The 13105-nt window shown below is 41.4% G+C and overlaps 1 protein-coding gene across 1 annotated transcript in view; it reads right to left on the reverse strand.

Annotated features, from left to right (window-relative positions):
- LOC103513463 (histone-lysine N-methyltransferase SETD1) overlaps positions 1-13105 on the reverse strand; it is a 37979-nt gene that overhangs the window by 22375 nt on the left and 2499 nt on the right. The window contains exons 2-8 of the mRNA XM_026826408.1: positions 10817-11451; positions 10347-10492; positions 3650-3742; positions 3185-3362; positions 2586-2747; positions 1456-1563; positions 255-466 (exon numbers count right to left, since the gene is read on the reverse strand). Of these exons, the coding sequence (XP_026682209.1) occupies positions 255-466; positions 1456-1563; positions 2586-2747; positions 3185-3362; positions 3650-3742; positions 10347-10492; positions 10817-11384 (1467 nt within the window). The 5' untranslated portion in view covers positions 11385-11451. The remainder of the gene's footprint in view (positions 1-254; positions 467-1455; positions 1564-2585; positions 2748-3184; positions 3363-3649; positions 3743-10346; positions 10493-10816; positions 11452-13105) is intronic.

The raw sequence follows: 13105 nt of genomic DNA on the forward strand, positions 1-13105 counted from the left end.
TAAAAAGTGGGTGAGATCACAAACACCCTTCTAAAAAGTCACCTTTTCCTTCTGGCTCCTCCAGCATTATTCCCGCAACCTTTATGGTGGACCGAATAGTTCAAAGGTTTTTTTAGTTTTTTTTTTTTTTTTAAAGGTGAGCAAAAAAAATTCCACTCCCCTCTCAGCACCATCTCTATCCGCGTGTCCAAATCCACCTTCTTCCCCTCCTCCTCCTCCTCCTCCACCTCTCCCCCTCCCTCCTCTTCTTCCTCCCCCTCCTCCTTCTCTTCCTCCCTTCGCCATCTTGTCTGGGGTGGGGGCGGGGGGGCCGGTTGACTAGAAGGGTCGCCCCCCCAGGGGGGAGCCATGGGGGAGGGGTGGATGATGGGTGGCGGGTAGGGGTGGTGGTAGGGGTAGAGCGGCGTGGAGGGGAGAGAGGAGGAGGTAGAGCTGGGTGGGCCTCCGTGATAGTAGGCCTCTTCGCCTGTGAACAGAAAGGGTCAGTAGTTGAGTGGAAGAGCTCCTCTAGGAGAACCCTGCCACTTAAAGAAAGACATACAAATTACATTACTTTCCTTCCTATAGGATAAGGGGGGCACATGAAGTCGCGCCCCTTTTAAAATAGATTTATTAAAATAAAAAATGAAAATCTTATAGGATAAGGAAAGTAAAATTAACAGATTTGATTATTTTCAGCCAGCCTAGTTAGCTTAGTTGGTAGTACGTCTGCCTTGTAAGCGCTACACCGCGGGTTCAATTCCCGCCCGGGGCGGATTTTATCCTGATGGGATATTGTTCGTTCTCGGAACGGCTGGCTTTCTCCTATCCTGTCTCCCTTCTCTCTTCGATTTCGGGACGATAAGACCATAGCAGTTACAGTTCCCTCGGTCAAACCTCTTAAAAAAAAAAGTGGATATCATGTTAATTGTAATTTATTTTTTGGCCAACCACAAAACCAATTGTAACAATTCTTATTACAAATAAAGTATATATCTATCTATCTACTTTAGTGGATATCAGATACATGGATCAGATCATGGGATACGCCGGTACCAGAACTTACACCGAGATGAAAGAATGGGCACTAGACAGAGTCAAATGGAGAGAACTTGCCAACCAATCCCAGGATTGATACTATAGATAGATAGATAGTGGATATCACATTATCACAGCATTGCTGGTCGCTACTCGAATAGAGTCACTCGTCGCTACTCAATTGTCCTCACGAGGCTGAGTGCACCCAAACTCAAAGCATAGAGCCGGAAAAAAATTCGATCCCGCGACCTCTGGCTAAGGTTAATGTGAACAGGCGAGTGTGTATAAATATCGTTAACATACTATCATGTAGTTCAACAATAAAAATAATTGAATTGAACTGCATACCTTCATAACTAGTCATCGAATGGCGAATGGAGAGTAAAAGAGTGTGAACGTACCACGACTTTCTATTACACTACTAAGAGGGAAACTTACCGTGGGGGGCAGGAGGATGGTGTGAGGGTGTAGAGGGAACCTGGTGGTGAGACTTGGAACTATTCGAGTGGTGCGATTTGCTATGAGCTGACGAACTGGCAGTGGTAGCTGAAACAATCATTCAACGAACTAAGTGAGATTTAGGTTTTATCAAGTCTAGGAAAATTATGGAATAGACAATTCCTGGCAATCGCGAAGGTTCGAAATCCATCAAATTCATCTCGATGATTTTGCATTTAGTTTGTTCTTTTTTTTTATATGAGGTTTGATAGAGGGAACTACAACAGAGGTTTTATCGTCCCGACATCGAAGAGAAAATGAAGACAGGATAGGAGAAAGCCAGTAGTTCCGAGAACGAACCCTATCTGTTTAGGATGAAGTTCGCTCCGGGCGATTCTAAGTTTTTGTCTCTTTGTTTCGCCGTAACTCCCAAGCGGTAGGTCTTATTTTGATAACATTCAGAGGAAAATGTTTCAACAAATAAAGGAAATTTTCATATTTCCAGGAATAAGGAAGTATGAATATTTTCATGATGCCATTTCGGAACCATTCGGACCCTTTTCGGCCCTCTTTCCTGAATGAGGTCTAACACAGAAATATGCATTGGAATACTTATACTGATTAGAGTATAAACCTTTTACTATCTGTATACCCATATACACTAGTATAACTTAACCTGCCTCGTATAGAGAGGTCAGACGCTCGCCTTAGTATGAATCATGAGTGCTGAGGCTACGACTGTCACCATCCGAGGTTCATGGAATCACTCGCGTTATCCGCACTCAGGTTTTTCCCATTTATTTGAGGATTTTGACCCACATAATAATGGAGCTCTAAAGGTTAGGTGGTAGAAACGCCCTCCGGCGTTAACCTCGCCTAGTGGACCTTACCTTTCAAGTCAGTGGCTATTATTATTATTATTATTATTATTATTATTACATCTCAGGGTGTAATACGATCGCCCGCGAACCCACACCCTTTTTTTTTTTTTTTTTTTTTTTTAGTAAAAACCGCGGTGAAACACTAAAAAAAAACATTTTACCGTATACAAGGGTGACTTGAACCTCACGGGGTAACATTAGAAAGAATATTTTACTATAAACCAGGGTAACTGGAACCACTATACTCACAAGAGGAGGCAGTACTAGTTGCATCGTCCCTGTCTCTCTCCCCAGGGGCGGAGGGGGCAGACTTATCCTCCGGCACATCAGGGGCGGACGGAGCAATGGGCGCGGGGGGCTCGGGCTTCTTGGTGTCTGTCAGTTCCTCGAACATTTTCGTACACTCCTCCCCTGGAAGAAAAAAGAAACGAATATAACAAGGGGACTTTAGAGGTAAGGGCCCATTTCCACTTGTCATTCGAGAAAAAAGTCGTGTCGTGTGTAGTGGGAAATCTAAGGGGGAAAAATCGTATCGTGTGTAGTGGGAACACTCTCCTTTAAATTACATTGACTGCCTACAAGGACATTTTTTGTCGTTCGGTTCGGGGGGGGGGAATCGTGCTGTGTGTAATTGGAATTTAAAAAAATCGGATGAAACTCACGACAAGTGGGAACAGGCTTTTAGTGGTCTTTCTTTTGATTATAAGGCCCTCAATCTGAGTCCAAGCATACTTTAAAGTGAACTTATGCCAGTCTAGTTAGCTTGGAGGGTAGAGCGTCTGCCTTGTAAGCGCTAGGTATGAGGTTCGTGATGATAAACTTAAACCCTCGATCAGACCAATACTTACCGAAAGCGTCTAGAAACACCCGAAGGACTTTGCCCATCACAGAAGTATTGCCCAGTTTATCCACACAGGCTGCGGCTGCCTTCACGGATTTGAATATGATTCGGGCCAGGCCCAGATGTTTGTTGGTGAGAGGGTGATAGAAAATACGAAGCTCTTCAATTGGACCGAACTTGTGAACCTAAAAGAGGGAAGGAGTGAATTGGTCAATTAATAAAGAAAAATTATAATAAAATAAAATACAAAAACAAAACTTTCCTATGAGTAATAACCCGGATTAAGATTTTATTTTCATTTATTTTTCGATACTTTAATTTTTTGGTCGAATTTTTTGCAAATCCGAAATGATCTTTTTTTGCCAGTTTCGCAATTAATAGAAAGTTGTGTGATGTTCACGCCACCTTTTTCTTTATCAACAGATACATTGAAAATACATATTTTGATGGAGAGGAAGGAAAGAGGTCTTACCATATCAAAAAGAAACCCCTTATCAATATTATCATTCAAATTACTGATGGTAACTTCGACAGCCGGAGGTACGCCTACATAATTCGAATCGATCTGAAACATAGAGAGAAACAATTGAATAATGTACATATTTAACTGTTTAGAAAACTCGAGTTAAACACCGTTGAGTATGGTGGGTAACTGGATTTGACCTTTACCAGTGGCGTGGCATGCGAAAAAAAAGAAAAAAAAAAAAAAAAAAAAAAAAAAAAAAAAAAAAAAAAAGTTTTTTACTATTATGTACTATTCAAAAGTTTATTCCTTTTCTTTTTTATGTGAAAAGACGTGCCTAATTAATTTTTTATGTACAAAACTTTTAGGCAATTCTTAAAATTTCCCAATTTTTTCAACATTTTCTTTCGAAAGTAAAATAATTAACCTCCCTAGTTGAGGATTAGTTTCAGTTCCATCATTCCAACAGTAATTTCCGATGACACAAGAAGAAGCTACAATTTTCACTTGCAGAATTGTTTTTTACCCCCCGGGGGCCACAAAGTGAGTTTAAACTCCGTTTAGGTACAAACTTTAATCTCGCTTTAAGAAATCAGACCGGCTAAAAAAAAAAAAAATAATCAGATTGCTTAATCTGAAAGGTAGAGTTAAACCTAAACAGAGTTCAAACTCACTTTGTGGCCTGGACCTTAGACTCCTTCGTACAGCGAAAAACACTTCCGAATCTAACCTAAGTCTAAGTAATACCACTATTTTTCTTGCAGAATACCTAATTTTTATCCTCCTTGAAAGGCGTAAACCCCATTACAATCATGCAACCCACATCCTCCTCCGATCGCTATCGCTGTTTCGAGAGCAGCATCAAGCTGTACCAAATTTTCGGCCTTTTTACGGAGCGGCCATCGGCCAAATGGCTCCATCGGGCGTTCTTCATGACCCCTTGGGTGGCTTGGTATGTGTGCACTTTCTTTATGGACCTCAACTTCGTCCTTCTTCTCAAGAACTACTTGCAGAACTCCAAAACGGACATCAGAGGTAAGGGAAACTATCCAACTGAGTCTGAGTAATGGCTGGTTTACACGCCCAAGCCATTTGCGCAAACTGGCTTGTGTAAGCCGGTTTGTTCCGTGAGAGGAACCTAGAAACAGTTTTTTTGGCGTGTGCAAATTTCAAGCCTGTGTTCACACGATACGATTCACTTATGCAAACCGGTTTGCACAAGACAGTATGTGCAAATGGGTTGAGCGTGTAAACCTACCATTAAAGGGCCGTTTAGACGCTCAGTCCCGGACTGCAGTCCAGTGTGACAGAAATCAGCTCGCGTCCAAACGTTCAGTCCCGGTTAAAGCCCCTTACTGCCAGAACAATTAGCTTGCAAAGGTAGCGCGTCTACCTTGTAAGCGCTAGGTTTCGGGTTCGATTCCGGCCCGGAGTGAACTTTATCCAAAACAATTAAGGTTCGATTTCGGAACAGCCGGCTTCCTATCCTTTCCTCCTTCTCTCTTCGATTTCAGGACGATAAGACCTCTATTGTTACAGTTTCCTCGGCCAATCCTATTATTTTCTATTCCTTAGGTACAAATTACGAGCTACTCTACGAAATTACGAAATATTATTCTCGTCAATTTTTCGCTCTAATGAAACTTTAACCGGCAAATTTTTCGCTCTATTGACACTTTCATTCCGCAGGCACGGAGATATTTCAGCGCGCATTCGAAGCGTTTCTCGCGCCTCTGTTTATCTGGGAAATGCGCTCGTTCACCAACAGCTACTACAAACTGGTGGTGGAAATGCGCAAGACATTCGACACGGATGCGCAAATCACGGCCCGGTGTTGTGCACAGGAGCGCAGGATCGTCATCTTCTCCCTCGTAATAGGTGAGATTTTAAAAAAAAAATCTTCATAAATTAGTTTATTTGTTGATTTTTTTTATCATTATTATTTTTTTTTCTGGAGGTCAAAAGTATAACTTCCGAGATCTTAGAAGCCACCTTCGTGGCCTGGTGGCGGGGTTCGATCTTCAGCAAGGTTGAAGGTTTTTCGGATCTGTTCTTGGAAGGGTGCACTCAGACTCGTGTGGACAATTGAGTAGACTCTCAGGTAACGACCAGTGGTGGCATTACTAATATAAAAAGATTTCTGATAAATAGAACAATGGGAAATATGTAATGGTAAAAGAGGCACTTAAATTTGACTCATTTAATGACTGAGTCGTCCACTGAAAAGACTCGTTCTTTTTCATAACTCACTCACTCTTTTCCCCTGGTTTCAGTGAGTTCCGTCATGGTTCTCTCCTACTACAGAAAGCTCATATTCGGGCTGCCTCCTAACGAAGTAGAATTGGTTACCTACTACATACTATAACAAGCAATGACTCATTAACTGAGTAGTCCACACTGAAATGACTCGTTCTTTTTCATAACTCACTCTTTTCCCCTGGTTTCAGTGAGTTCCGTCATGGTTCTCTCCTACTACAGAAAGCTCATATTCGGGCTGCCTCCTAACGAAGGATACCAGCCTGAAATTTCCCTTGCTAAGAAATAGTACAGGTTCAGTGCGAAGGGCACTCGTAAAATTTTCGTAAAAAAAAAAAATCAGCCTGAAAGGTGCGAGGCTACAACGATGACCATAGACCATGGCCCCTCGCCGAAACCATCGACCATGGCAGAAAAATCCTCAACTCAATTCCTTCATTTTCTGCGAGGGTAGGTTCTATGGTCCGACGTGCTCCGTTGAGGACGCTTCTATTCATTAGCATGGTTTGTTCACTTTCTCTTGGGTCGGGACTAGGCTATGGTCGATGGTCGGTTCTCCGTTGTGAACATCTGCTAGGGCTGACTGGGAGGCAATCACCTTAGGGTTCTGATTAAGAGGCTGAAGAAAAACACCGACCCCGTCTGAACACGGGAAAGGCTAACAATGACGCATTACAGGTTTCCTAAAATAAATGCTAAACGCACGAAAACGAGTGCATAATTGCATTAAGGGTAATACAGAGCTTTAAGGACATACATTTTGTACCTAGGCCTTTTAGTAAGAGTATAATTAAATCTGCCCCGTGGCCAATTACCCAATAAAGAGAAAGCAAAGGAAGTAACTATTAACACAATACATAGAGTACATAGGCCTTGGGGGGGGGGGTGCCCCCTTTCAATCGCCAATTAGGGGTGGATGGAGGGACTACTTGGAAAAGAAGAAGAAGACGAAGAAGGAGGAGAAGAAGAAGAAGAAAAAGGAGGAGAAGAAGAAGAAAAAGGAGGAGGAGAAGAAGAAGGAGGAGGAGAAAAAGAAAAAGAAGAAAAAAATGGTAGGTAATAGACCGAAAATAGGGTAGACCAGTTAATCACTATGTACCAAGTAGACATTTCCTGTGATAGCTGTAACAAATTACGTCTAAAGTCTAAAGGATAAGACATACATTTTTGTAAGGGCAAGGCGGTGACTTCAAGTTTCAGCAAAGTGAGATTTCTTTTCAACTCGACAATTTTATTGAGATTTCAGTCTTATAAGCGCTAGGTCCCCGGTTCCATTCCCGTCCGGGGCGAACTTTATCCTAAAGTTATGAAATATAACTACTAACTACAAAACTCATTACCTTTATATGATACAATGAATACACGTTCCGGTTTTGATCTTATCCGACTCGAGTTTCGTCCATCTCCGTGGACTTTTTCAAGGAAACTTGGAGTTTCCTTGAAAATTGAAAAGTTTTCAAGTTTCATGGAGTTTTTGTATGTATTTTTGTATTTTTTGTATTGGTCACCAAATTTTTGGCACGCTTTTCAAAACATCAGGTATTTGCATTTAAAACCAAGTACTTAGGAATTAAAAAATGAGTTATTCATTCCCCCCAAAATTTAAGTTAAAGTTTACCAGTTTACCACGGTTCCTTAAACTTATAAATTACCATTATTAATGGAAAAGAAATAAAAGAAACTCAAAAGTTTCAAATTGCTGTACACTGACAAAAAAAGTTTAGATACACAAATAAAGCATTTTACTAAAAGAACAATAATTTTAAAGGCCTCACGCAAGAAATGAAATTTCAGGAGAAGAAAAAAAAAGACCTTTAATTTGATATATAGGTCGACCAGGTTTGGATAAGTCCTTCTATGGGGACAGACCGACAGAGTGACAGACACCGAAGGGTTCAACGTCGTGAATGAAGTCAGAGGAGGGGAAACAACTCGCTCTGGGTGAGTTTAATTTCTTTCATCCCCTTTTTACTTCTAAATTATCGGGGAACACCAAACTGGTTTTGAGAAGGTTGTAGCTATCTATCTGTTCTTTGGTTACACTTAGGTCGAGTTTTACCACCGTGGATTGTCTCAGGATTAAATTCAATCTGAAGTGGACCTGGGTATTAAGTAGCGGGAAATCCTCATTTCATCTTAATCCCAGGTTGGTAAACCAGCATAATAGTCACTTATTATTCGGTTACTTTTTTACGGTTGAGTTACAGTAATGGTACATTAGCGTTTTCGTCAATAGTCCTACATACTGGACACTGCACACAGGAATTTCGTTAGAAAAGTCCCCCATTTCAATGGAATGTAATGTTTTCGTCCCTTTTTCAAGGGCAAATGGCTTAAAGTATGCTGAATACACTTAAACTGCTCAAGATTTTTTTTTCTCGATTTTATATTTTTATTAGATCGAGATCTCAAAATTACGATACAAACGACAGCAAACTGCACCAATCACCTCACCTCGCTCGATCCTCTCAATCAAAACCTCAGCCCTCGCCAAGAAACGACAGCTCCGAACCTCTAAAAACCAATCAACGCAACTTACACGAATTCAACGCGACGACGCGATTCGATTCAAACGCAATGAACGCAGACTCACCCACCATTGACGCAACTTCTCTCCTCGCGCTAACGGAGGCGCTCCGCGCTGGGCGCAACTTTGAGCGCGACTGCGTCACGTACATCTTGCGTCGACATCAACGGCTCAACGACTTTCGCAACCGTCTCGAGTCCGCGTTAAAACTGATGGTGCTTATTAAGTTGTGCGCGTTCGATCTCGTACTCACTGTGGGTCTCTATCAGATGAGCTTCATTTCTCACTTGGACGTGTATGCATTTCAGGTACGTAAAACAGAATCTTCTTCTTCACCTTTTCCCGTGTACAGACGGGGTCGGCGTAATTCGTCAGCCTCTCAATCCGCCTTAACTAGGGGGATTGCTTTGGACTGACATTTGGTTTTGGCTACAATTTTTACGAGTAGATGTCCTTCGCACTCAACCAACCAACTGTTTCTTTAGCAAGGGAAATTCAGGCTGGTATACTCCCTGTTTATAGTTCCCCAGCCAGACTACGTAAAATACAATATACCTTGATTATCCTGCCAGTAACTTCCTTTTTTCACTTTACCATTTCCCACTTAGGTATGCGGGGTCGGTGTAACGTGTTGGTCTTTTCTAGTCAACTCGGTTTTGAGTTTGCTCTCGGGTCAGTCCCTTTTCACGCAGATCCTCATTTATACAGTTTCTCCATTGCTTTTTTGGTCTTCCTCTCTTCCTTTTTCCTTCCACTACAGACAGACACACACACGGACCAATGGCTGAAACTTTGGATTTAGGCTCTAGGGACCTTAAAACGTGTTTTGACACTAAAATTTGACCATCGAAAATTTGACCCGATTACATTACTTTCCTTCCTATAGGATAAGGAAAGTAAAAAGACGAGAAACTCCCGTAATCGAAAATTTGACCCGATTACATTACTTTCATTCCTATAGGATAAGGAAAGTAAAAACTCAATTCAATTCTATTCTATTCTATTTCAGCTATTCTTCCAGTTCATCTGCTCGTTCTCCTTCTCGTTCGCGCTCGCACACTCCTCCGAACTCATTCAACAGGGCAACGACCGCGTGCGTACCGCAGCCTACAACAACCCATGGTACACCCATCTCTCTTTCACGCGCAACGCGCATTCCCGGAGCGCGCACGTGAAATTATTGCTACTTCTAATGCGCAGATGTCAACAGCCAGCCCGGCTGGTGTTTTACGGAGGAAGCGTTGATATTTGCTACCGATCCCTGATTACTGTGCTTCGGTTTTGCTACTCCATCTTTGCGCTGATGAAGCGATCCATTCAAGTCAAATGAAGGGCTTATTCAAGTTTATTCGTACATTATTGATGAACACAAGTTTGTCAGATTTTTTTTCTTCTTTTTTAAAATTCGAGTTACGAGTTTTTAGTTTTTACCCTTCATTCAGCAAGTTATTTTCCCCCAGCCTGAGTGGGACTAGAAAAGCCAGCAGCACACAATTGCTCACATGATCATCCATCCCAATACCAACCACGCGCAACGTTGCTTAACTTTAATGATTCATTGGGAACTGGTGAAGCTGTCAGCTGGTATTCAAGGGTTTCAATGGCTTTCTTTTAAGAGGCAGGGTTCTCCTGGAGGAACTCTTCCACCCAACCATTTAAGGCCCATTCTCACCATCTGATTTTTATTTTCCAAATGTCCTTGTAGGCAATGTAATTTAAATGGGAATGTTCCCAGGTTCCCACTATATAGGTACATTTTTTTATTTTATTATTTTTTTTTTTCGAACAACAGGTGAGAATGGGTCTTGAGATGTTGGATCAACACAAGAGTGTTCCCACTGTATACGACACATTTTTTTTTTTTTTTTTTAATGACAATAGGGAATGTTTTAGGCCTTTACATGCTTAAGGGAACAAACTTACCTTGAACTGTGGCACAGGTAAATCCAGAGGCTCCAATTTGCTCCACAGTACTTTGGACATGGCAGATCTAGGATCTTTGACAACCACAGGAGGATAGGTAGGATCATTCGGGACAATGCCCTCGTATCTATACAGCTTCGTGCATCCTGCAAAGTGAAATAAGAATTGATTTTCAAAAAGATTATGAGCACTAACTACTGTCCAGTGCATTGGCTATAGAAAAAGCAGAACACAGTTGGCCTGGTGGTAACACCTTTGTGTTGTCATACACAAGGTTCCAGGTTCGAATCTCATTATTGACACACAAAAATTGTACCTGGTTTAACCCAATTCTTTTACTCTTGTTTCTTTTCTTTGAATTGTAAAAATCTAACCCAATGCTTTCACTTTTATTTCTTTCAATTATCATTATTCATTATAATGTCACAAAATATAACATTTCTGATGTTGAAGAAAAAAAAAAATCTTACCCTTGATAAGGAATGGATCCATGAGCAACTTATAATTCTTCGGACGCACAGGTGGGGGTGCACTCTGATGAATCACATCTGTGGATGGTACAATATCCGGGGGTGGTGGGGAAGGTGGTTTATACGGTGGTCTTTCCATGTAGTCCCTTCTCTCTGGGATATCTCTTCCTGAATATTCCTTCCTCTCTCCATACTCTTTCCTTTCTGTTGAATATTCCCTCCGTGGTGGATAGTCATACTCCCGGTCCCGTGGGTACTCTTTCCGTTCATATCGGTCAGGAAACTCACGGGAATACTCCCTTGGCCGCTCATCAAGGTATTCTCTCCCCGGGAAATCACGTCTCTCAGGAGGGAACTCTCTTGCTGCATAATCTCGTCTCTCACCCCTTCCATATTCCCGAGCCCAGTCTCGCTCCTCCTCACCATCATAGGGGTCTCGCTCAACATACTCAGCTCGCCGAGCATGTCTCTCCCTGTGATGATGGTGATGTGAGTGGTGGCGGTGATGATGGTGTCGACGCCCATGGGAGGAGGTACCCGGAACCCCATGATACTCGGCTGGGTCCATAGTGCCTCACAGGCAAGTGGACCTGGGAGAGAGGGCAGCCACTGGTATTGAACCTGAGATACTAAACCTGAAAGGGATTGGAAGATAAAATCAGAAAAATAATGCATACAGTGAAATTGATGCCATCACTCATGTTTTAAACAGTGGTAGAAAAATAAAAATGATTGGACCAACCAGAATGCACCTGACCAAAGTACCTACAGGCAACTGTATCTCCTAGGGATGTTGCGATATATCGAAAACCGATATATATCGATATATTTTTCGTCGATATATCGATATATATCGATATATTTTTTTGGCGATATATCGTCGATATATCGACAATTATCCGGCGATATATCGGTCACCCGTCCCAGTTTTATCCACGCTGGACGTTTCTCAACTTCCATTTCCAGTGGCGTAGCGTCCATATAAGGCGTGTATGGCGGCCATACACTCGAAATTTCACTCAAATACCCTTAAATATTGACTTTAAAGACTTTTCCCTTTGCTCTCTCAGCGTAAAAATAAAAATAAAAAGTTTGTTGAATTTTTTTGCTCGTTGGCTCTTGAAATGCGTGCGTTTTTATTGAGAAAGAACATTACGCGAGGGAAAAAAAATAAAGGGGATATTTTTCTTGTTGGAAAAAGTAGCAATATTTTTTTCCCACATTTTATGACATGATGGGCTAGTTGTAAGTGGGTGAAAATTTGAGCAGAAGTTTTTACTTTCTATTATTTTTTATGAAAGTTAAAAATTCGAATGAAAGACGTAGGTATCAGGGCCGTATTTAGGGGGAGCCGAGCCCCCCTCCCCCTTGGAGCTTTGTTTTTCTCGTAGGCCAGACTCCGAAAATTTGGAACGTGTGTAGGAATGACCTTGGCAGTTATAGTTCCCCCTATAAAAAATACATACGTACAGACCATGGGCTAAAAATCACTTTTTAGTCCGTCCTTCCTTTATTATTACAATAGTAATAAAAAGGTATAAGGGACGGACTATTGTATTCGCTTCGGTGTCGTCTGTGTGTGTCAGTCTGTCTGTTCCCATAGAAGGACTTGTCCAAACCGGGTCGACCTATATCTCAAATTAAAGGTCTTTTTACCAGGATCACGAAAATGGTGGTGCAAATTTTGTCCAGAAAACCATAAAGCCAAAAACCTATACCACTTACACATCTGACGCATGGATATTATGCTGTTTGAAGCCAAGTACGAAAAATTTTTTTAAGAGGACGCCTTCGACTTCTAATCCTATAAGCTACATCTGACGATAACGACATCTACTAGAAGAATCTGGTTTATACGATATTACGAGCCAGGTAGGGAGAGCCCTTAAAAATCGCGGCCATCAAATAAAGCTAGCACTAATCTCTTTTAGTCATGGATGTATACATGGGATGGATTAAACAAATTATAAGTCAAATATCATATAATAAGAACTAAACTAAAAAACTAAAAATTAAAAATACATTACTAAATTTTAGTTCTGATCTCGGACAAGAGGGAAATATAGGGTTATATTACAAGGTTCAGTGGGTAGGTTGAAATAACCGGAACGAGCCGCATCGAATTGTATCTAACTGCGATTTGGCCAGAATTAATTGCTGACTTCACATATAGATTTTGAAAGAGGCGAAAACTCAAGTATTCCAGCAGCGCTGTTTAAAGTTCTAGTCTCGAGTAAACACACTCTTTTTACACTTTTTTTAAGGCGTTTTTTGGTCAAAAAAAAAACC

The sequence above is a fragment of the Diaphorina citri genome, unplaced genomic scaffold, assembly GCF_000475195.1.
Source record: "Diaphorina citri unplaced genomic scaffold, Diaci psyllid genome assembly version 1.1 scaffold40, whole genome shotgun sequence".
Classification (NCBI taxonomy): Eukaryota; Metazoa; Arthropoda; class Insecta; order Hemiptera; family Psyllidae; genus Diaphorina; species Diaphorina citri.